The 21,292-nt window shown below is 39.8% G+C and overlaps 1 protein-coding gene across 7 annotated transcripts in view; it reads right to left on the reverse strand.

The window, feature by feature from the left end:
- Positions 1–1,062: 1,062 nt before the first annotated feature.
- Armc3 (armadillo repeat containing 3) overlaps positions 1,063–21,292 on the reverse strand; it is a 92,704-nt gene continuing 72,474 nt past the window's right edge. For 6 of the 7 annotated variants that reach the window (XM_010619827.2, XM_010619826.2, XM_010619823.2 and 3 more), the window contains 3 exons: positions 8,985–9,185; positions 5,146–5,308; positions 1,063–1,644 (listed from right to left, as the gene is read on the reverse strand). In XM_010619827.2, coding sequence (XP_010618129.1) covers positions 1,435–1,644; positions 5,146–5,308; positions 8,985–9,185 — 574 coding nt within the window. In that variant the 3' untranslated portion in view covers positions 1,063–1,434. Of the gene's footprint in view, positions 1,645–5,145; positions 5,309–8,984; positions 9,186–18,640; positions 18,963–21,292 lie in introns of those variants that run through there. The other variant, XM_019206858.2, reaches the window with a different exon arrangement.

Consider the following 21,292-nt stretch of genomic DNA (forward strand, 5'->3'; position numbering starts at 1 on the left):
CTTCACCCTGAAGCTCCCCATCCAAGAACGTGCCACGCCACTCTGCTGTGATCACATTCCATTAGACTTCTGTCCTTTTTCCTACTATTTCTTGTTAAATTTATTTCTAGGCACTTCAGAACATTTGTTGCTATTGCCAATGTATTTTCTTTGAATAGCTGGCCGACGATTAAATTTTACAGCTCGACTTTTAAGTGCATAGATGAGCTTCAAAGATGTGTCTGAGAAGACAATTTAAACTATTCCTGTACAACTTGGGAGAGTCATTAGACATAACTGTCTCAAAAATAAACAAGCAAAGAAAGTATCTTTGCCATGCACCAGATTTAAAAAGCGGCATCCTGCCTCAGCCTTTTCACAGCAGCTCTGCCTAGAACCCTTAACTAATTTCACTTTGACGTCAGGCCATTTGTCCATGAAAATCCTTCTCAGGACTAAGTTGCTTAAAAAAAACAAAACAAACTACATTTCACTACCTCTATTAAGCTCCTGGTTTTTATTCCTTCTGAGAAACAGCTCTGTATTTTTATCTAGCATACCTAGACAGATAGATAATCACATAACAGATAATATTTCTCTCCACACTGGCTGCGTAGAGTTTGAGTCAAACTTTCATTTATCATCATTTTCATGGATGTGTTTTGAATTCTAAATTTATTCCTGGGCTTGAACGTTTTTTCCCACACTTATGCCTGTATTTCATTTATTTCCATTTTGTTATGCCCTATATATCTTTGTAATCCACTTTAAATGTTTTCTGGATCAAAACAGACTTAAAAATGCTGAGACAGGTTTGTGTTCTATAACCCATGCTCCAATTTCATGAAACTGCATGATAACTAGAATTACTACACTACATGAAATAAAGAACTTTATTCCAAAATTTTAAAAAAACTATATTCATTGAAATTATATATGGGTTTATAAAAAAAACTTAACCCCACTTTCTAAAATCAAGCTTTAAAAAAATACCTTATAAGAAAATGACTAGACAGTTAAATTTTAGACCAGAAAATATACACTTCAGATGATGAATTGTATTACTAGTTTTTATTTGTCTTACTGCTTGAAATACGCATTTACTCATAATTTTGTGCTCTTGTCCCTGTCCTCCTTCATGCCCACAATGCCTCAGGTTGAGGACAAGGCCACAGTGTAGCCCCAGGGAGCAGCACACAAAGCTCCTAGGTGACAGATACCCCCCTTTGGAGCAGTGGCCTGGGTCGGTTTCACCCACAGCAATCTTCCTATGAGGGGCAGTGACCACAACGCGACCCAACGAACCCCCCAACCCATGCCACACGCCTGAAATCAGAAGCAAACACAAGCTGAACATTTCTAGTACTTGTATTTAAGGGCAGAAAATCAATCGGTGGACTTTGTGTATTGTACACAGAGAGCTTTGAGTTTGAAGCCCGATGCCCCTGTGACAGGTTAGAGAAATCGGTAAAGATTGGCCTCTCTGCTCCCTAACTTCATCAGGGCCCCGGGGTGGAACATGAGGTCAACGATGAAGATTTCTGGTGCGGGGAGGCCCCCGGTCACCCCCTTCCGAGACTGGTCCAGCAGCTTCACTTCATTCCACGTGCGGCCGTACTCCCCTCGAACCAGAGAGCAGCCCACGCCAATTTTATCAGCCAGAGCCTGAGGGGGAAAACGAGAGCCACAAGCCAGGGTGAGAGGGAGAAAGGCCTCTCTAGCTGTAAAACCCACCTTGGTTGAAGGTGAAGTAGACAATACTTGTGCACAAATGCTGCTCAGACAGGAGGCTTAAAGAATTACCACGCGAAGAGCCAATCAACCGGGAGCCGTAGGTGGTTCCTCAAGATTCTGGAGCCTCAAAGTCCCTGTGGGTCCTGCTGGGAGGAGACCTTTTCAGGCAGTTACACTGGGTGGAACCTGCACCCCAGGGATAGGGTGGTGGAGGGAATGTATTCTGGGCGCTCACGGCCTGCCTGTGTCTGTCGGCCTCTCACGTGTCCAGGCTGCTCTCTGGCTGTGACATGCAGACGGTGAATGGACACACCAAGTCGGTGGGGATCTATTTCCTGCCAACCTACTCTGTGTGATGTAGACAGGTGCTGTGTGTGGTGCCAGAGAATCAGAATCTTAACTGTAAGTGGATCCCCCTTCTGTGGCTTCTCGCTCTCCCTCAACAGAGGGTCCTTGGACGTGGTTTCTTTAAATTGCCCCGATTTCTCCTGATTTTGTTTTTTTTCTAAGTGCCTTTAAAATAATCTAGAAACAGCTCAGCCACATGATAAAGGATTAAAAAAGCTGGGTTGCATTGCCTGGGTTTAAATATCAGCTTACTAATCATTCACCACAACCAAATGACCCAGCCTGTCTGTGCTCTCCTTTCATCTTCAGTGAAATGAGAACAGCGGCTCCTTCCTCGTTCAGTGGTTGTAAAGATGAAGTGAATTAATACGTGTCAAGTACTAAGTCCTTAGTAAATGCTATGGAGTACCAGAGACAAGAGTTGTCTGGTTTGAGTCATTTGTAAACTCATTTAATTCAGCCTTTTCCTTACTTACTACGTAAGAGTTGTACCAAGTCTGTTGGGATGGATCAAGATGCTTAAGACATGGTTGTACTTTTCAGGACTCGATGTCTGTCTAGCCTGATATTGCCTCATAATACAAACAGAATCAGGTCATATGGCCCTCATGGTCCAGTGGGTACAGAGACCAGAGAACATACACGACATAGGATGTTGGTATGGCTGTGTCTAGATGTCCCTGCAAAGCCTCATGCACTCATAGGTGGGGCTTTCTGGAGGTGGCTGGATTTAGAGCGTGTGGTGCTGGGATTAGGGATGTGATGCTAGGATTGGGGTGCCCCAGCCTGGGTGTGAGTGCTACCTGCCCACAGGGACAGTACATAAGGGACAGAAAGAGGGCTGCTGTTGCTGCTTCTTGCTTGCTACTTTGCTACTTCACTGATTGCTGCCTTCTGCCCACCATGAAATACCACATGCGATGATATTTGGAAATGGAGAATTTGGGAGATGGCTGTACGTAGATGAGGTCAGCTGGTGGGGGACCCCATGGTGCTATGAGTGGCCTGAGAAGAAGAGGGAGAGACAGAGCCCTCTGTCTGTAATGTGAAGATATAGCAAGAAGGCAGGAAAAGGGCCCTTCCTGGACACTGAGTCTGTGGCACACAGATCTTGGACTCAGCCTCCAAAATACTGAGAACTAAATATTTACTGCTCCAGTCCCCAGTCTGCAGCATTTTGTTGTACAGCCACGCTGTCTAAAATAGTGCCCATGAGATGCTCACATGGTTCTAGCTGGAGGGTCATCAGGTACCGCAGACAAGGTTTGAGAATGGGGGAAAGGATCTGAAAACTTAGGCATTTCAATCCTAGTTGGCCCCGTGAAGAAAGACCTTACCCATAAAGCACCTCAATGAGGTCAGAAGAGTGCCTGGGTCAGAGCCTAGCAGAACCCAACACGTAGGATGGAGCTGAAGGAAAAAGACGTCTCCAAAGGTGGACTGAGATGACAGCAAGAGAGACAGCAGCGAGTGAAGCAGTGATGTTGAGAAGGAGAATGGTTTGCGACAAATTCTTTGGCATATTAAGCGAGACAGACAATGAGGAGGTCACTGTGCTCCTTACTGAGAGGGTGGGAGCAAGGGCCCAGATGCAGCGAGTTGAGGAAAAATGAGACATGTGTCAAGGAGGAACAAGGACTTGATATGACTTGTACTTTTGATTAGCAATGGAAATTATCTCTGGGTAGAGGCAGTATGGTAGGTTTTGTTTATTCAGACAGCATGAATAGTTCCACCTCTGGTTGACCTTAGGTAAATTATTTTTCTAAGTATCCGTGTTCTTGTCTTTTTAAAAACAGGGGTAGTAATTTCCATCTTTGGCATTTTTGATACTGTTTACAATTACATTTATCAAGTGCCTGGTACATGGTTCAAAACGATGGCTGTCATGATAATAGGAACCATTACAGCAGTTGTAGATGTTATGAGAAAAGATTTATACTTTCTCTTTATCTGTTGTAGACATCAGTGTGTTTAGATATTAAAGTGGAAACAGTTAATGGAGAGAAAGAGATTTCAGACAGGAGAGAAGGGAGACCAATAGAACAAGAAATCCAGGGAAACAAGGAAGGCACTGAGGTTACAAACAGGATTTGGGTGAAACTGGAGCGAGATACAAATACTTGCTGCGAGGTCTGGGGGTGCTGAGGAGGAGGTCAGGATTTACACATTCCGTGTACAGTTCAGGAAACGTTTCCTGATCTCCCATTCCACGCTAGATGTTGGGTGTCATGGAATAAAAGGTCATCTCCTCTTCGGAACCCCATCCTGCTCTCCTGCCCCGTCTCAGCCAGCAGTGCCATCCCCTCTGTCCAGAGCCTGCAGATCATCCGTTCTTTCCACAATCCCTCACACACCTCGTCCCCCAGGTCTCCGAGTTCATCAGGACCGGTCGCCCGTGCTTTGGCTCCAGCCACCTTCTCATCCACCTCCCAGCTGCAGTCTCGCTCCTGTTCTCTCCCCACTCCACTGCCTGAGCAGTCTTTCAAGACCACGTTCCCCCTCCTCCCTGGCAACTTCTAGGGACTACAGGTGGGGTTCAAACTCACGGGATGCTGCGTGATCAGACCTGTGGCCTCATCCAGCCCTTCCCTTTTTCCATCCAGGAAATACACCCAAATTCTGGCAGTGGGCCCCGGCTCTCCGGCTTGTGTCACTGTGCATGAGGACAATCGCTCTCTTGAGAGCACTCTTGACTTCCTTCTCTGCCTGATGAAATCTTGTGTAGCCCCCACTAGTTCCCTCTCTGGAACCTTCCCTGATGTGACCTTGAGAGACGCCTGGTTCCAGCACCACTGAGCTTGGGAACTGTCACTCCAGTGTCTCTGCACTCCCAGACCCTAGCAGAGGCCCTGCATGTGTTTCCAACAGTCTGGGGCATATACGCACAAGCGTGTGTGCATATACAGTTGTGTGCACATATGTGTGTGGACATATATTACATATATGTCAAATATAAGCAGATCTAAATAACAGTGTTGATATTATCTAGGTACATGTGAGCAACTTGCTCATTCCAATATGATACAGCAAAACAATTTTAACTTAATGGCAAGTAAGACGAAAATATCTTAAATACCTTACCTTGAAAAGCAAAGCTCGATGGTAGAAGATTCCTTTTTTGATATATCCGATTGGTATAACATTGGATTTCAGTTGAAATTTTAGTTCACTTATGTGAAGCTCCCAGCTGAAATCCGGCAGTTTGTCTTTTGCAATCCTACCACCCATTTTTTCTGCCACGTATCTGTATCAATTACATTAAGATAAAAATCAACTGAGCTTAAAATCTCATTTTTTTATCAAGTTTAACATCTCACTTCGGATGCTTTTTGTTTGTATGTCCAATTACAAAAGGAAAACCTATGTTCCCTCTGATTTTTTGTCTGCTGTACTTTCAAAAATGCACTTATGATATGCAATTTAACATAATGTTTATTGTACTCACACTATGATATTTATGTATAAGCTGAAATTCTAACAATTCACTCACTGTGAGAATGAAAATGAACACTAATTTTGCAGTGTGTAGAACAAGATCCAACAGGTGCAAAGAAAAGGTGAAAATCAATATTACACTAAATATAAACATAATTTAAAAATTTATCTTACTCTTGAAAAGTATTTTTAAATGTTTTAATTTAAAATCCAAGGCATTGTATTAACATGAGTGATCTCTCGAGGAATTTAAACTTAGAGATAATATAAATACAAATATTTCCTATTGGATTCACAGAAATTTTACAATTTTATATATTTTTATTTTTTTGATAGAGTCTCACTGTGTAGTTCAGGCTGGCCTTGAACTCAATATGTCATGCAGGCTGACCTGGAACTCACAGTGATCCTCCTGCCTCAGCCTCCCCAGTCCAAGTGCTGGGATTACAGATATGCACCATCACAATCAGCTCTCATTTTATTTTAGAAAAAAATATATTTTTTAAATTTAAAGACATGATATTATGTAACACAGGAGGGAGCAAGGAAGAGGAGGAGCAAAAATTTAGCTGTTGTGGGTATGACGGAGGAGGGAAACTGTGCATGGTTTTCTCCTAATATAGTGAGCTCTCACTGAAGGCATTAATAAACACAGCTTCAAAAATCCTGCCAACTATGGGCCTGCACTCATATATGCGCACCCATGTTTATAGTGGCACAGTTTGCAATAGCTAAAACTTGGAAACAGCCCATTTGCCCATCAGTTGGAAACTGGATAAAGATGATGTGGTTTTTCTATAAAATGGAACACTACTCAGCCATAAAGAATGAGAAATTAGAGTCATTTGTAGGAAAATGGATGCATATTGAGGATATACTCCTAAGTGAAATAAATAAGTCACACATGTGTAAATACCAAATAGTTTCTCTGGTGTGAAAAACTATAATAGTACATAAGATCCTAATGACATAATGGACAACGTGAAATAGGAAGAAAAGCGCTAAAGGTGTAGGGAAAGTGGGAAGGGTAGGGGAAAGGTAACAAGGGAAAAGAAAAAAATAGGAGGAAATAAAGTGTTTGTAAATGGGGAGGGGGGAGGGGGTGAAGGGAGGGCAGGGACAAGGGGAAAAAATGAGAATCAAGATCTGTCATGTGAAGGTACAAGATCCCAATAATGAATGTAACTGTATTGTATACCTAGATTGTACCAATAAACTCAATGGGAGAGAGAGAGAGAGAAAAAAAAAAAACCCAAAAAACAAAAAACGTCTTCTCTTGCTGCTGTGTGAAGGTCAGCCGCAAAGCCGAGGAGCGGGCGGGCTGGGACAGGGGTGCAGGATGCTGGGACGCAGAGGCGGGGTCTGAGCTCTGCCTCTCTCCCCAGCCTGTTTCCGGCCTAGGTTAGAAGAGTTGCTGGGCTGGGCAGGGCTAAGAAGTGCCCCCAGTAGAAACAAAGCCGGGGTACTTTGACGCGTGTTCGGAACAGAATCAGGTCTGCCTGAGTCGTCCCTTCTCTGGGCCATCAGGGAAACCTCAGTGGCCTCAAGCGCTCCCTTCCGGTCCTGGTGGACAAAGTCAGTGAGATGTGACGGCCGCTTGCTCCTCCTTGGAGTGGATACACATCCCAGGGAACCACACCGATCGCCCCACTGAAGAGGGCAACTCTGCGGCTGGCGCTGGACGCTGAGTCCCGGGTCAGAGCCAAGCACCGGACGTTTGTGTTAAAAAATAATTTATGAGTTTATAAATAATTCATAGTATGATTTTTTACATTATGAGCACTTCATAAACTTAAAGAATGATCCAATTTCAAACTTTTGAGTCATAACTTCAAGATCACACTGAAAGATGCTTTGAACAGCTTGGCTGGAGGACATAATTCTTTCAGTCATTTATAGCGCACAGCTCTGAATCTTCATGGAAAAGTGAGAAGAGTGGAGACAGGACCTTTTCCACTCATTACTTCTGCTTCAGAGTCAGAACTAGGATAATGTAAAGTTCAGCTCTTTTTTGGGGGGTAGGGGTTTGAGACAGGGTCTCGCTATGTAGTTGAGACTGACCTGGCACTCACTATGTAGTCCAGGCTGGCCTTGAACTCACAGCGATCCTCCTGCCTCAGCCTCCCGAGTGCTGGGATGACAGGCATGCACCACCATACCCAGCTAAAGTTCAGTTTTATTGTGGTGGATTTCCCAACAATTGGCTAAAAAAATGAAAACATAAATGAAAGATTGCTTGTTTAATAAACAGTGCTGGGGAAACTGGCTATGTGCATGCAGAAGATTGAATCTAGACCCCTGGCTCTTGCCATGTACTAAAATAAAAAAAAAAATGGATCAAAAACTAAATGTTAAAACAGAAACCTTTTTCCTTAGTCTTGGAGTCACAGGCATAGACAAGGACTTTCTGAACAGAACATCAGTCAACAGGAAATATTACTAAGAATCAACAAATGGGATTATATCAAATAAAAAAACCTCCTGCACAGAAAAAGAGACAACCCTTAAAGTGAGAAGACAATCAACAGAATGGAAAAAAACTTTGCCGGCTGTTCTTCACACAGAGGACTAGTATCTAGAATACATAAAGAAGTAAAAAAAAAAAAAATACAACACCGAAAATAAAAGACCCAGTCAAAACACAGGCAAGTGAAGTGAATAGATACTTTGTAGAAGTACTACAAAAGGCCGACAAATACATAGGGAGAGATTCAACACTGCTGGCCACTAGAGAAATGCAAATTAAAACAATCCTGAGGTTCCATCTTACTCCATAAAGAATGATCATCACCAAGAAATCAAATAGTGACAAATATTGGTAAGGCTGCAGGGAAAACAAATTCTTTTACACTGTTGGTGGTAATGTACACTAGCACAACCACTAGAGAAATCAGTATGGGCATTCCTCAAAAAAACTGGGACCAGAAATTCCACTTGACCAGGTTTTTCCCCTTCTAAGTAACTTTCCCCAAAGAGTAAAAGACACACGTTATAGTGATCCATTCATACCCATGTCTATAGCAGCACAACTCCTAATAGCTAAACCTTGGAAGGAGCCTGTGTGTCCACCAACGGATGGATGGATGAAGAAAATGTGGTGTTTACACTCAATGGAGCACTACTCTGCCATGAAAGGAGATAAACAAGTGGGAAAATCGATGCACTTTGAACCATAATATTAAGTGAAGTCAATCAGACACACAGACTTAAATACCACATGGTTTCTCTTGTAGGAGAAAGTCAACGTGGAAATAAAGAGCAAATTAAAGCACAGAGAATAGGAAGTAGGGGACAGATCTTTTTCAAGGGGGAAGAGGACCAAGAGATGAAGGGAGGCAGAAGGAGGGGAGGGAAGGAGGGGAGAAAAGAATTAAGACGTGTCTGTTATTTACATGGATCAACTCCAGAGAATGTAAATATCATGCACTGCAAGCATTTAAAAATAAGTAAATAAATAAATGTGCAAGTACACAGAGATGTCTTACTTGGCAAGAAGCTCAATCTGCTCCTTGAGGTTGGTTATGGGCAGGATTGACCTGGTCACTTCGTACACGTACGTGCAGAGGTCAGGGTCAGGGGGCGGGTACCACTCTTTCTCAGGGCTGCCTTCTCCAGCCAGCTTTGGTATTGCCAGAACCTCTTCCTCCTCTTTCACTTTCTCCTCTTCTTTTTTCCCTCTGCCTTTCCTTGACAAAATCAAAATCCAACAGTCAAAATCATACCTTCTGCTAAATAAATGAACAAAGGCTAACTGTGCTGAGCAAATCTGAAGAGAATCACAGGAATAAGGTATTTTACACTTTAATAAGCATACTATTTATAGTTCTGAAATACTCACTTATAGAATCTATTACGCTAGAGAAACTAATTTTGAAAAGAATACTATAGTGTTGATCTACACAATAAATATTACATATTTCACTTCTTCACCATTGCCTAACAAGGCATCTGACACACAGTAGTCATAAAATAAGTATTTGTTGAGTTGTAAAATCTAATATGGCTTCTTGGAGAGTCTAAGCCAGTCTTAAGAATTGTGATCAAAATTCCCAATGATGAAAGAAACTGTACTCTATACTTAAAAAGTGCCAATAAACCCAATAAGATAGAAAAGACCTACAGGGTGTATAAGATTGTAATAGTACAAATTTAAAATTACTCGGCATACAAAGAACCAGGAAAATCTTAACTCATAAGGAAGCGATAATCAACAGATGCCAATGCCTAGTTGATTCAGATGTTTATCTCCCAAAAGGTCAACACTCCTCCTCCTCTTCCTCCTCCTCTTCTTCTTCCTGTTCCTCTCCCTCCCCTTCCTTTTTCTTCTTTTTTTCCCCCAGTACCAGGGCTCAAACTCAGGAACTTGTGATTGCCTGGCAGGCACAGAGACACTAAGCTACAATCCCAGCCCAGATCAAACACTCTTGAATATTGAGTCAGAAAATCCTAGAAAGAAATGGGAAATAGAAAAATAGATTTTTTGGAATTAAAAAATACTATAAGCACAATATAAAAAATTTAATGCTTGAATGGGTTTAATAACAGAATGGAAAAAACAGTAGCCCTGAAAATAGAACAACAAAAAGTATCTAATCCAAACAGCAAAAAGAAGAAAAGATTGAAAAATAATCCACAGACCCTCAGAGACCTGTGATACAATAAAACATAGTTTAAGATTAGTGTCATCAAAGTCTCATAAGAGGAGCAGAAACGGTACAGTGGAGGAAAAAAGTTGAATGAATAGGGGCTGAAATAGCTTCCTCAATATAATATAGATATGTGTATCTACATAGTCAAGAATTTTAGTTAATGTTAATAAGGTTGACTCAAAAGAAATCTGCTCCTAGACGAAATCAAACTATTGAAAATTAGAGAGAGATGTAGAAAATTCCAAGGAACCTTCCTTAAGACCCTTAAAACTAACACTGAGTTAATCAAGGTTTCAGGGCATAAGAGCAACACACAAAAATCAATTCTGGCTCTAGATAGTAAGTATGAACATGTGAAAACAAAACATAAACTCCCCCAAATTCTGGAGCATTAATATTCGCTCCAAAGAGAATTCTATACTTACGTATAAATTTTACAAAACACATAGGAATTCAACATGTTTTAAATTCTTGTGTGAGACATGTGCTTAATACTAAAACATATGCATAAAATCAATCAAAAAAGACCTGAATTCACAAGATATACTGTGATATACTGCGATATCCCGAGATATACATAGATTTGAACACATATCAAAGATTTACTTTCTCCCCAATATGACCCTTAGCTTTCATGCAATTCCTATAAAAATCTCAGAAAAGAATTCTCTAGATGTAGAAGATCTTACTGAAAATTTACACAGAAAGGCACGGGCTGTGAAACAGCTAACTCTTCCTTGATGAAGAAAAATGAAGTAGGAAGAATCAGTCATCCTACTTGATACAGAGGCTCATTCTATAGCTACAGTAATTCAGACAGTGATAGTAGTGGACAGATAGGGTCACAGATTGATGGAACAGAATGGAGGATCTTAAAATGGACCCCCACAAAAATTTGCAACTGATTTTTGACAAAGGTGCAAAGGCAATTTAACAGAAGGACAGCTTTTTCAACGAATGGAGCAGGATCAATTAGAGACTCATAGTGAAAAACTGGTCACTATGGTGATAGACACATAAACCTACACATGTGATATGACAGCGTAGAACTAAAAACACAAACACACAGAAGTAAAACTGGGGAACTCGAATAAAATCATTGGATTGTATCAATGTCAACATTCTATGATATTTTACTATAGTTTGAAATGTTTACATTTGGGTACATAGGGATTCTATTTCTTACAGCTTTGTGTGAATCCATAATTATCTCATTAAAACATCAATTGAATAATTCTTTAGCTATCTTTATGCTATTGTGGACCTCTTTTGTGTGCACTGCTCTGTGTATCCCTTTACCAACGCCGTAGGACCTTGGGCATTGTAGGTTTTTAGTAAGTACTAAGGTCAGACAGAGTGATTCTTTCAACTTTCTTCTTTTTCAAAATTCTTCCAGTTATAGGAGAATAGGCTGTACCATACAGCCTAGGTATGTAGCAGGATGTCTCCTTTCAGTTTCTGTGTACATTCTGTTTTGTTTGCACAATAATGAAACTGTTAAACAATGCATTTCTCCTAATGCATCCCTGTTATGAAGTGATGTATGCCTGAATATGTTATAATCTAATAAAAAGTTTAAAAAATTGTCTTGGCTATTATTGCTTCTTTACTTTTCCATAAAAACTTGAAATCAGCTTGTCTGTATCTGCAAAAGATCCTGCTAAGATTATGATGGAATGGTGTGAAATCTATTGACCAATGTGGAGAAAATGACATTTTTATTGTGTCACATTTTCTATTATTTGAACACGGCATGTCTATTCCCTTATTCAGTGAGTATTTTATTTAAGTTTTTACTTTTTATTAGTACACGTTTCGCGTGTGTAATGATTACATTCACCTCAGGGAGTTGATTCACATACTTAACACCTCTTCATTCTTTTTATGTCCCCTTCCCCTCTCCTTCCTCCCCACTTCCTACATAAATGATTTTTCAATATGCAAAGTTTCGCTTTCATTTTTGTTTCACATTTTAATCCTGAGAGCTAGTTCCAGTTGTTTGGTTTGCAATTGTTCATTACGAGTGTACAAAAATACAACTGATATTTGTATGCTGGCCTTATATCCTGAATGTTGTTAACCTTACTTCGGAGTTCCAATTTTTAAAGTAGATTCTTCCATGATTTTCTACTTAGATAAACCATGTTGCCTGCAAGTAGAGACTCCCCCGACTCCCCCACCACCACTCTGCAATCTGTTTAACTCTTTAAACACCTTATCAGAATGTCTAAGACTTCTAATACAATGTTAAATAGTGGTAGCAAGGACAGATGATATCTTGCCTTGTTTAGGAACTTTGCAGGCTTTCTCTGTTAAATATGATGTAATCTTTAGATTCTTTGTAAATATCTCTTATTAGGCTGAGGAAGTCCTGTTCTATTTCTTTTTAAAAGATTTTTTTGAAATGGTGCATAGATGTTTAATTTTTAAAAAATAATTGTACTTTATTGGTACATTTTAGGTATACAATATAATGACACTCATCATTGGAAATTTGTAGCTTTGCATAATGGATCTTGGCTATTCCCCCCACCTCCATTTGCAGAGGTGTTGAATTTTATCAAATGAGTTTTCTGTATCAGTTAAAATGAACATGGGGTGTTTCTTCATGGGTTTGTACTGCTGATATGGTAGACTATATTGATTGATTTTCAAATATGAACCAGCCTCACATTCCTAGGATAAAGCTCTCTTTCTCAGATGCATTATTCTTTTTATATACTGCCAGATATGCTTTGTTAATATTTCATAAAGATTTTTTGCATCTATGTTCATGATGGATATTGATTTGTAATTTCCTTGTAATGTCCTTTTCTGGTATTGACTTTGGAGTAATCCTGGTCTCATAACAGGAGCGGAGAAACATCCTCTCACTTCTTCTGAACAAAACTGTAGAAAGTGGTGTTAATACTTTAAATGTTTGATAAACATTTGGTGAGTCCAGAGATTTTTTAAAAATTGTTTTTATGAATTAAATGTATTTCCTAGCTACAGACTATCTGCCTCATCTTTGGTGAGTTTTGGTAAATGTAGTTTTTGATGAAGTGGCCCACAGCATCTCAACTGCTGAATTAAGGTGCTTGTAGCACTGCTTTATTATTGTTAGTGTGTGAGGGTTTGTAGCGATAAATCCTCTTTCTTCCTGATACTGACAATTTGTCTCTTCTATTATCTGCTTTGCTGGAAGTCTGCTGATATTATGTATGACTCTTTTAAGAATCAGTAGTTTTTAAAGAATGCTTTTTATTTCATTGATTTTTATTTTCAATTTCATTGATTTCTGATCTTCTTTATAGCTTTCCTTTTGCATGAGCCAGGTTTATTTTCTTTTTAGTTCCTTGAGGTAGGAACTTAGATTACTGATCTGTGACCTTTTTTGTTTCTAACTTAGTGTTCAGTGACTGTATTTCTGCAACAGTCGGGATCTTGGTAGCCTGTGGCACTACAGGGCGGGAGAAACTTGAAGGTGTGGAGAGGGATGGGGGAGTCAGCTTCCTGGGAGCAGAGCCTGGGGGGATCCTGGGGCTCCACTCCTTCCCTTTCTCTCTCCGCTTCCCAGTCACCACGCGGTGCACAAGCCTCCTCTACCACATGCTCCCGCCACGATGCACCGTAAAAAAAATAACTTCTGCAATAAACAAAGACGTGTCGTTTTGTACATTTTCTTGCGTGAAAGATACAATTTCCGGAGATGCTGGTTCTTGCAGTGACTGTGGCATCCAAGGGTGATTAGTTACTGATTTCAAATCACTTTGGTTGTCTATCCTGGAATTTCTGAAGACCACCACTGCAATTATAAAGCTGGGTGCATACAATTACTAAACACAGTGATATGTGTTTAAACATTTCACCTTTTGACTTCATGAGCAGTTTACCTGCTCATAAATTATGTCTGTGTAACTGTCAGTGGTGTATTTGTTTATGCTTGCAAAAATGTATATATTACTCATATTGCTTTTATCTAGATGTCTGCCCAAAGCCTTATGTGCTCCTAGGTGGGGCTTTTGGGAGGTGACTAGGTCATGGATGTGTGACACTGGATTAGTCCACGGATGGGTTTATAGCAGGGTGTGCTGTTGGGAGGCAAAACCCAGTGGGAAGTGGAGGGTCAGTGTGGGCGTGGCCTGGAAGGGTGTGTGTGTGTGTGTGTGTGTGTGTGTGTGTGTGTGTATCCCTCCTCCTTTGATGCCTCACTGCTTCTGGCTGCTATGCCATGAACTATTTCTTCTCTGCCATGCTGCTCTGCCCTCACGCCAGTGACTGTGGACTGAAATCTCTACAAACCGCTAAAAGAAATCTTGCCTCTAACTTGTGGGTGTCGGGAATTTTCTCCCAACGATGAAACAGTAATGAAGACAATTCCCACCTGCTCTACTATGTCAAGTGGCCAATGAAGTGTTCCATGTATTTTTATGTTTTAAAAATAAATCCTCTTAAATTTAATGGAAAAAATAAATCCTCTTTAAAACATAACCAAAGTCTTTAAGATTTTTAAAAAATCATTTTTCCATAATTATACTTTGGAGATTTTGGTCTTTTGGGATTTCCACATTTGAGATAATAGCATTTGGGGTTATGCCTTGGGGATTATGGCTGAAACACAAGCACCTGGTGAAGAAAGCTGCCAAGTGATTGCTGGCAAAGGTGCAAAGAAAATTCAAGGGAGAAAAGGTTGCTTTTCAGCAAATGACTGGACATCAATATAGAAACTGGACTTCAATTTAAGCCTCCTATCTTCTTCAAAAATTAAATAAACTGCAATGTTAGATCAGAATATAAAGCCTAAAAATCATGCAATTTGGGGAAATAATGTTGATTTGGAGTTAGGTAAAGAGATTTTAGACATGATACCTAAAAGTCAATCTATCAAAAGTTCATTTATTCGATAAACTGTACTTCATTAAAAACTTAAAAAAATCTTTTGCTCTGAGAAAGATACAGCTAAGAGAACAAAAAGGCAAAACTAAGAGAAAATATTAACAAACTACATATTCAACAAGGGTCTCATATCCAAATGTGCAGGAAAGAAAACAAACAGCCCAATTTAAAAAGTGAGAAAAAGACCTGAACAGATATCTCATCAAAGAAGATATAAGGTCAGCAAATATATACATGAAAAAAAAAAAGTTCAACATTCATTAGTGATTAGGGAAATGCAAATTAAAATCAGGATGAGATATCACTGTTTACATATTAAAAAGAGAATATTTTGACCATGCAAAGTCCTATCAAGGCTGTGGAGGACCTGGAACTCTCACATACTGGTGAGAATGCAAAATACCATCACTACCCAGAAAAGTCTGGCAATGCATTATAAAGCTAATCGTACAGTGACCATAAAATTTATAAATCTCATTCCCAGGTATTTGCCCAAGACCAGTGAAAATTTACATTCACAAAAAAATTGTACATAAATGTTTACAGCATCTCTATTTATGATTATTAAAGACTAATGCTGGGTGTGGCAGTGCACACCTGTGATGCAGCATTTAGGAGGCTGAGATAGGATTGCTGTGAGTTTGAGGCCAGCCTGGTCTATATAGTGAGTTCAAGGCCAACTTGAACTACTTAGTGAGACCACATCTCAAAAAAAGAAAAAAATATATGTATATTCAAATATCTTTCAGCAAGTGAATAGATACACTACGCTATGTCCATATAATGCAATACTTCTTTAGAAAGAAATAAATGATTAATAAACAAGGCACTTTGGCAGAATCTCTAAGGCATTACGCTGGTGTAGAACACCAATCTCAAAGGTCTCATACTACAGGATCCCATTCAAATGGCATTCTCAAAAAGACTTAACTATAATACTGGGGACAGATTAGAGGAGACCAGTGGTTAGGGTTTTGGGGTTACAGATCTTGTTTTGTGTCCTGATTATAAATTACACAAATCTCCACTTGTTAAAATTCACAGAATTGTAGACAAAAGTTAAATTTATTGTCACATAATAACTTTTAAAATGTAAAATAAAATTTGCCATGCATTCGTTTTATGTTTGCATGAAAGTTACAGTCTTACTTTCACACAATCATATCAGATGGAAGACCATGGTCTACACTTCCTGTGGCTAACCCCAGGCACCCGGCTGGTGTGACTTGATGGGCCACAGTTCCTGCTCTGCACCCCTCTTCCAAACATCTTGTCCCAAACATTTTCAATATATAATCATCTCATTATACTACCTCTTGGCCAATACCCAATGTCTTATCTGTCCTTTCACCTCATCAGACGGTTCCTGATCAGATGCTTCCTGAGGGACTCCCGGGTGATTCAGCCAGTACCGGGAGCACAGACAGTGAAGCCAGGCACCCCTCTGGTGTTGGGCAGCAGCTGGTCTAAGGATGAGTGAAAGGAGATCCTAAGTTCCCAGGAGGCTGGTCATTTCGGTGGACTCCAGTGTGGCAGGCAGGCTGCCCTGTAGCTTAGACACGAATTTAGACCTGCTTCTGTGCCCAAGGCCTCATGCCCCAGCCTTAATGCATAACAGGAGAAGTCTCTATAGCAGGGATGCAGCTCAGTGCAAAGGCCCAAGATCAGTCCCCAATACGGGGGAGGTGGATACAGAAAGAATAGATTCACCTGTATTCTAAAACTGTAAGGAAACTTTCTAAGTCATGAGAGTTTAATTCCTATGACTGTGCAGAGCCACCTGCAAAGCAGAAGCAGGAGCATTTTTCACAGAGGACACTGCATGAAGAAGCAAGAGCCATCTGGCATGTAGTACAGGGTATCAGTGTTCCACCACTGAGCTATATCCCCAGTCCAACAGAAGTACTTCTGCACATCTTTTTCATCAAGGTTGCCAAGTTGTATTCATAAGGTATTCAGTAAGTAAATAACTTTTACCTCTCAATAAATGAGGAACAAACACCTGGAAGTTACAAAACTGGCTCCTGTAGAGATGAACCCTCAGGAACACTAGTTTAGGATTGAAGACAGCAGAACATTTATCTTTCCTACAGAGACATTAGCAAAACTGCTCCCAGAAAATCTGGATTTACCATGGGACCCAAAAGCCTAAAGATATTTTCCTACATTTATTGGTAGATGAATAGGAGGACAAGTAAACAGAATATTTACTTGGCTCCTAATTCTGTTTGACATTTTCAAAGTTCAATCCCTTGCTTGTTTTTGAAACTATCACATAGTTAAATACATACATTATGTGGCAAGGCTGGTGGGAGAAATACAAGGCATGAACCCAGCTCACTCAGGGTTTTAACTAAAGCAGGAAAATTTTGATATGCAGAAAATAATCAGTACCAGAAAGCATTCAATAAATTTCATATAAATGATAAAGATAAGAAATTCAAGGAGTTCAATGTTGAAAGAAGTCTATTCTAATTGGATGTCCTATTCCACCTGATCTATCCTAGAAGCATAGGGAAAGGGTGTTGTTCCAAGTAGAAATAGGATTTGTTCTGAATTGTGTGTGTGTGTGTGTGTGTGTGTGTGCACGTGTGTGTGTCTCCACTAGGGTATAAATTCTATGATGGCAGAGTATTCCATTCTCTGCTGTATCTCCAACACTGGAATCTTTCAGGCTCATAGAGGGCACAGAATATTTATTTATTGAATGAAGAAATAAATTCAAGAGAAAAAGGTAAGAAGATATTTAAATTTTATTGTGACAATACCTGATATTGAAAAACTTTTGTGGTTAATCAATATTTGGGGGAAGGAAAAAAAACAGCTAAGGTATGGGTAGAGAATTTATGGGAAATTATTTTAAAATAAAAATGTTTAGGGTTCATTATCATGGGGATCAAGATGTGTGAGCAGAAATGTCAATGCATACGTTGTAAATATCTTAGGGACTCCACAGACTAGCAGATTGGAAAGAAGAAGTAAAACAAGAGGGAGAAAAACAATACATTTTAAAGTCTGTGTTATAAATTCATATACATTCAACTTGATATTATGAAAACTGGTCTGAATGCATAATACAGTATAGAGACTTAGACTATACCAACAGGTCTAGTAAATGTTTATCATAGGAAAAATGATCTTTATAAGGAAAAGCTTTGGAAGGAATATTAGACATGCTGAAGTCTGATGAACTACCAAGGCAAGTGACTAGACAACTGGAAAAATCACCTCACCTCTAAGTGTTTGCCATGAAAGCCAGTAGGACGCTCAATAACAAAAATAATAATAAAAACAATAAGCATTCTCTCTAAAACAATAGAATTATTTGCCTGAATTGACAGGGATATTACCTCATGCAGTAGATGGCAATAATACCCATCAGGAAAAGAGAAAAACCCATACCGCGATTTTCTTTTGTCTGCATTAGACCACCTCATACATAATTGATCTGATTTATTTCCCATCTCTTTTGATCCTTCCAAAGATTCAGCCACTTTGCGGTTCTAATGTCAAATTCTTTGTCAATATTTCCCATTCTTTTAGTTAACATAAAACATTCTCAATGACCTTAGCAGATTAAATATTTTACTCTATTCCCAGGAGTCAAAAGTTCTCAATGGGAGAGAAGCAGGGTTGGTCAAATGATGGTAACAGGACAGAAGGATTGAGAGCCATTGATCTTAGGCAGACCAAGGGCAGAGAAGGGGAAAAAGGGTGAAACTGCAGCCCACACACACAGGCCATGGTCTAGGGTGAGGCACATTTCCACACATCATCCTGTTCACTCTCACTGCAGTTCTGTGAAATGGGAGTCACCATTTCCATTACACACATAAAAAGGAGAGGATCCGAATGCAGTCCGTGTGCTCTCCCTGATGCCTATGGTCTTCTTGGATATTGTGACACATCAGGATATATCTTTACGTGGAGAGGGAGCTACAAAAATATGCAGAGACTATGGAGACAGTTTGAAGAAGAAATAATCATCCTCATCTGTTATATTTATTTATTCCCTCTGGGCATACTACGAGTTAGTCAAACATCTAGACTTTTCAACATGTGCCATTCAATAATTTGTGAATATTTAATCAATAAACATTTCTTTACCGGCCCCAATGTGCCTGATACTATTCTTAGCCCTATGAATACAAGGTGTGATCTCAAATGTCAAGCTGTCCCTTGCAGAGTAAGAAAGGTCAATAAATAAGTCAACACCAGTCAGTGCAGGTTCTATGAAAGACTGAGAATCAGTTCACAAAGGAGTTTCAGTTATGTAGATGAGAGCTAATGTTCCGCATGGTGACATAATAATACTGCACTGTACTAAAATTTTCTAAAAGTAATCTTATGGTGTTCTCATCACTGAACAGAACCCCAAAATTACTCTGTGAGGCAATGGCTATGCTTATTAGCTTGACTTTGGTGAACAACTCACAATGTCTATCCAAACATCATACTGTGCACTGGAAATATATGTCCTTTTTAAACTGCTCAATGATACATCAGCAAAGGTAGAAAAATAAAGATTTGAAAATCCAAATTCACAAAGGAGTGGGCAAGAAGTAAATTATTAACCTGATTAGGAAAGGATTCACAAAAGCAAATGTAAAATGAATAAAGAGAGAAGAGGAATTGGCATGCATACCAGGAAGGGAAAGCTATTCCAGGGTGTGCTGGAGTGGGGTCTGGGCTTCATCTGGAAGATGAAATGGAGCCATTGTTTTAGGTAGAATAATGCCAAAGCCAACAAAACCCTGAAAACCTATAGATTTAAATCAATTCAACTGTTCTCAGTTCCTGAACCCTAAACTTACACTACTTCATTTTCTCTTAGTCACTTGTTCTTACACTTAACCCAAATCACCTGCTCTTAGTTACATCCTTTCAACTGACTTTAAAAATCACCAATTTTAAGTGGCATCTGAATCCACACTGCAGAGGTGCTTAGGGGGTTATAAAAGCTATGGTTATGAGCTCCAGAAGATAGAGTAGAAGTGAACAAAAGAGAGAGGACCTAAGGATCCTCAATTAAAATTGAAGCTCACTGGGAAAGTGAAGAAAATCTCTGCAATAAAGGCATACTGGACCACCATGGTTGATAAGTTGGTGGGATCAGCACCTCCCACAGAAACCCAGACTTGCTTAGGGGGAAGGACAACTTGAACCTGCAGTGGAACCTTGCAGAGTTCAATCCTGCAGGTGGTCAGGGACCTCAACTTGGGCCTCACAGCCTGAATCTCAGTGGACTACAACTGGGTTACTGAGACTAATTGACTCAGACCGGCACACTGCTGCTCACATTGTCTTGTCTACCAGGGCAGCAGAGACATATCCTGAGGGATATATATGCACACATACATTTTTTTCTTTTCTTTTTCTCTCTCTCCATTTTTGTTCTGCATTTCTCTCCCTCTTTGTCACTGTACCTGTCCTATTTTGGATTGTTTTCCCTCTCTTTTTCCTTCTCTCAATTGTCAATATTCTTATAGGAAAGTGAATACAGCTTCTATTTTCCCTATTGCTGTTAGTTCTGTTCTTGTCTTTGTTCCTTTACTCTGTCTTTTCCACTTGTCTTCAACAATTTCCCAGATTTTGCATGATCTTGTGTCCTCTTAGCCGCACTGCTAACCTTTTTCTCTCCTATTTCTCTATCCTTCCCTCTCCAACTCCTTCTAAATCCTTATGCAGAATGGTAAATTTGCTATATTGAAGGATTTACTACAAACATATTTTGGGGTGGTCCTCGATTTTGACCTAGCTCATGAGGTTAAAGGTGACAGTTTCATTGCTACCACAAATTGTCATTTTCTAAGCTGTATTTGATGCCATTGTTGATGCTGACTGTGTCAATTGGGCTAAGGTGTATGATTGATCTAATCAGTTGTCCTCCCTGGTGTATTGAAAATGAGACTGCCTGCAAGACACCTCTGAGAAGCAATTATTTTATTAGTGTTCTAAATACATGCAATGAAGATATTTACAATAATCAATATTGATGTATCAGCCCAGGATTAAACAAACAAAAAAAAAACACCACCAACAAAAATAGAAATGAGAAGACACCTAACCAAGGAACAAACCCAGACTTCCAGCTCACCACAGGCAAATTCTAGGAGCAACAAAGTGGAAAGATCTGATATCCACCTAGACACACTGAACTGATAGCACAGGAAGTAACAAAACAGATGAATAAGGCTCTATAAAAAAAATTCAAAACAGACAATTTACCAGATAACTACAGAGATGGTGAGCAGAATGAAAGACAT

Source organism: Fukomys damarensis, unplaced genomic scaffold, assembly GCF_012274545.1.
Source record: "Fukomys damarensis isolate Sample0158 unplaced genomic scaffold, DMR_v1.0_HiC HiC_scaffold_37, whole genome shotgun sequence".
In the NCBI taxonomy this organism is placed as follows: Eukaryota; Metazoa; Chordata; class Mammalia; order Rodentia; family Bathyergidae; genus Fukomys; species Fukomys damarensis.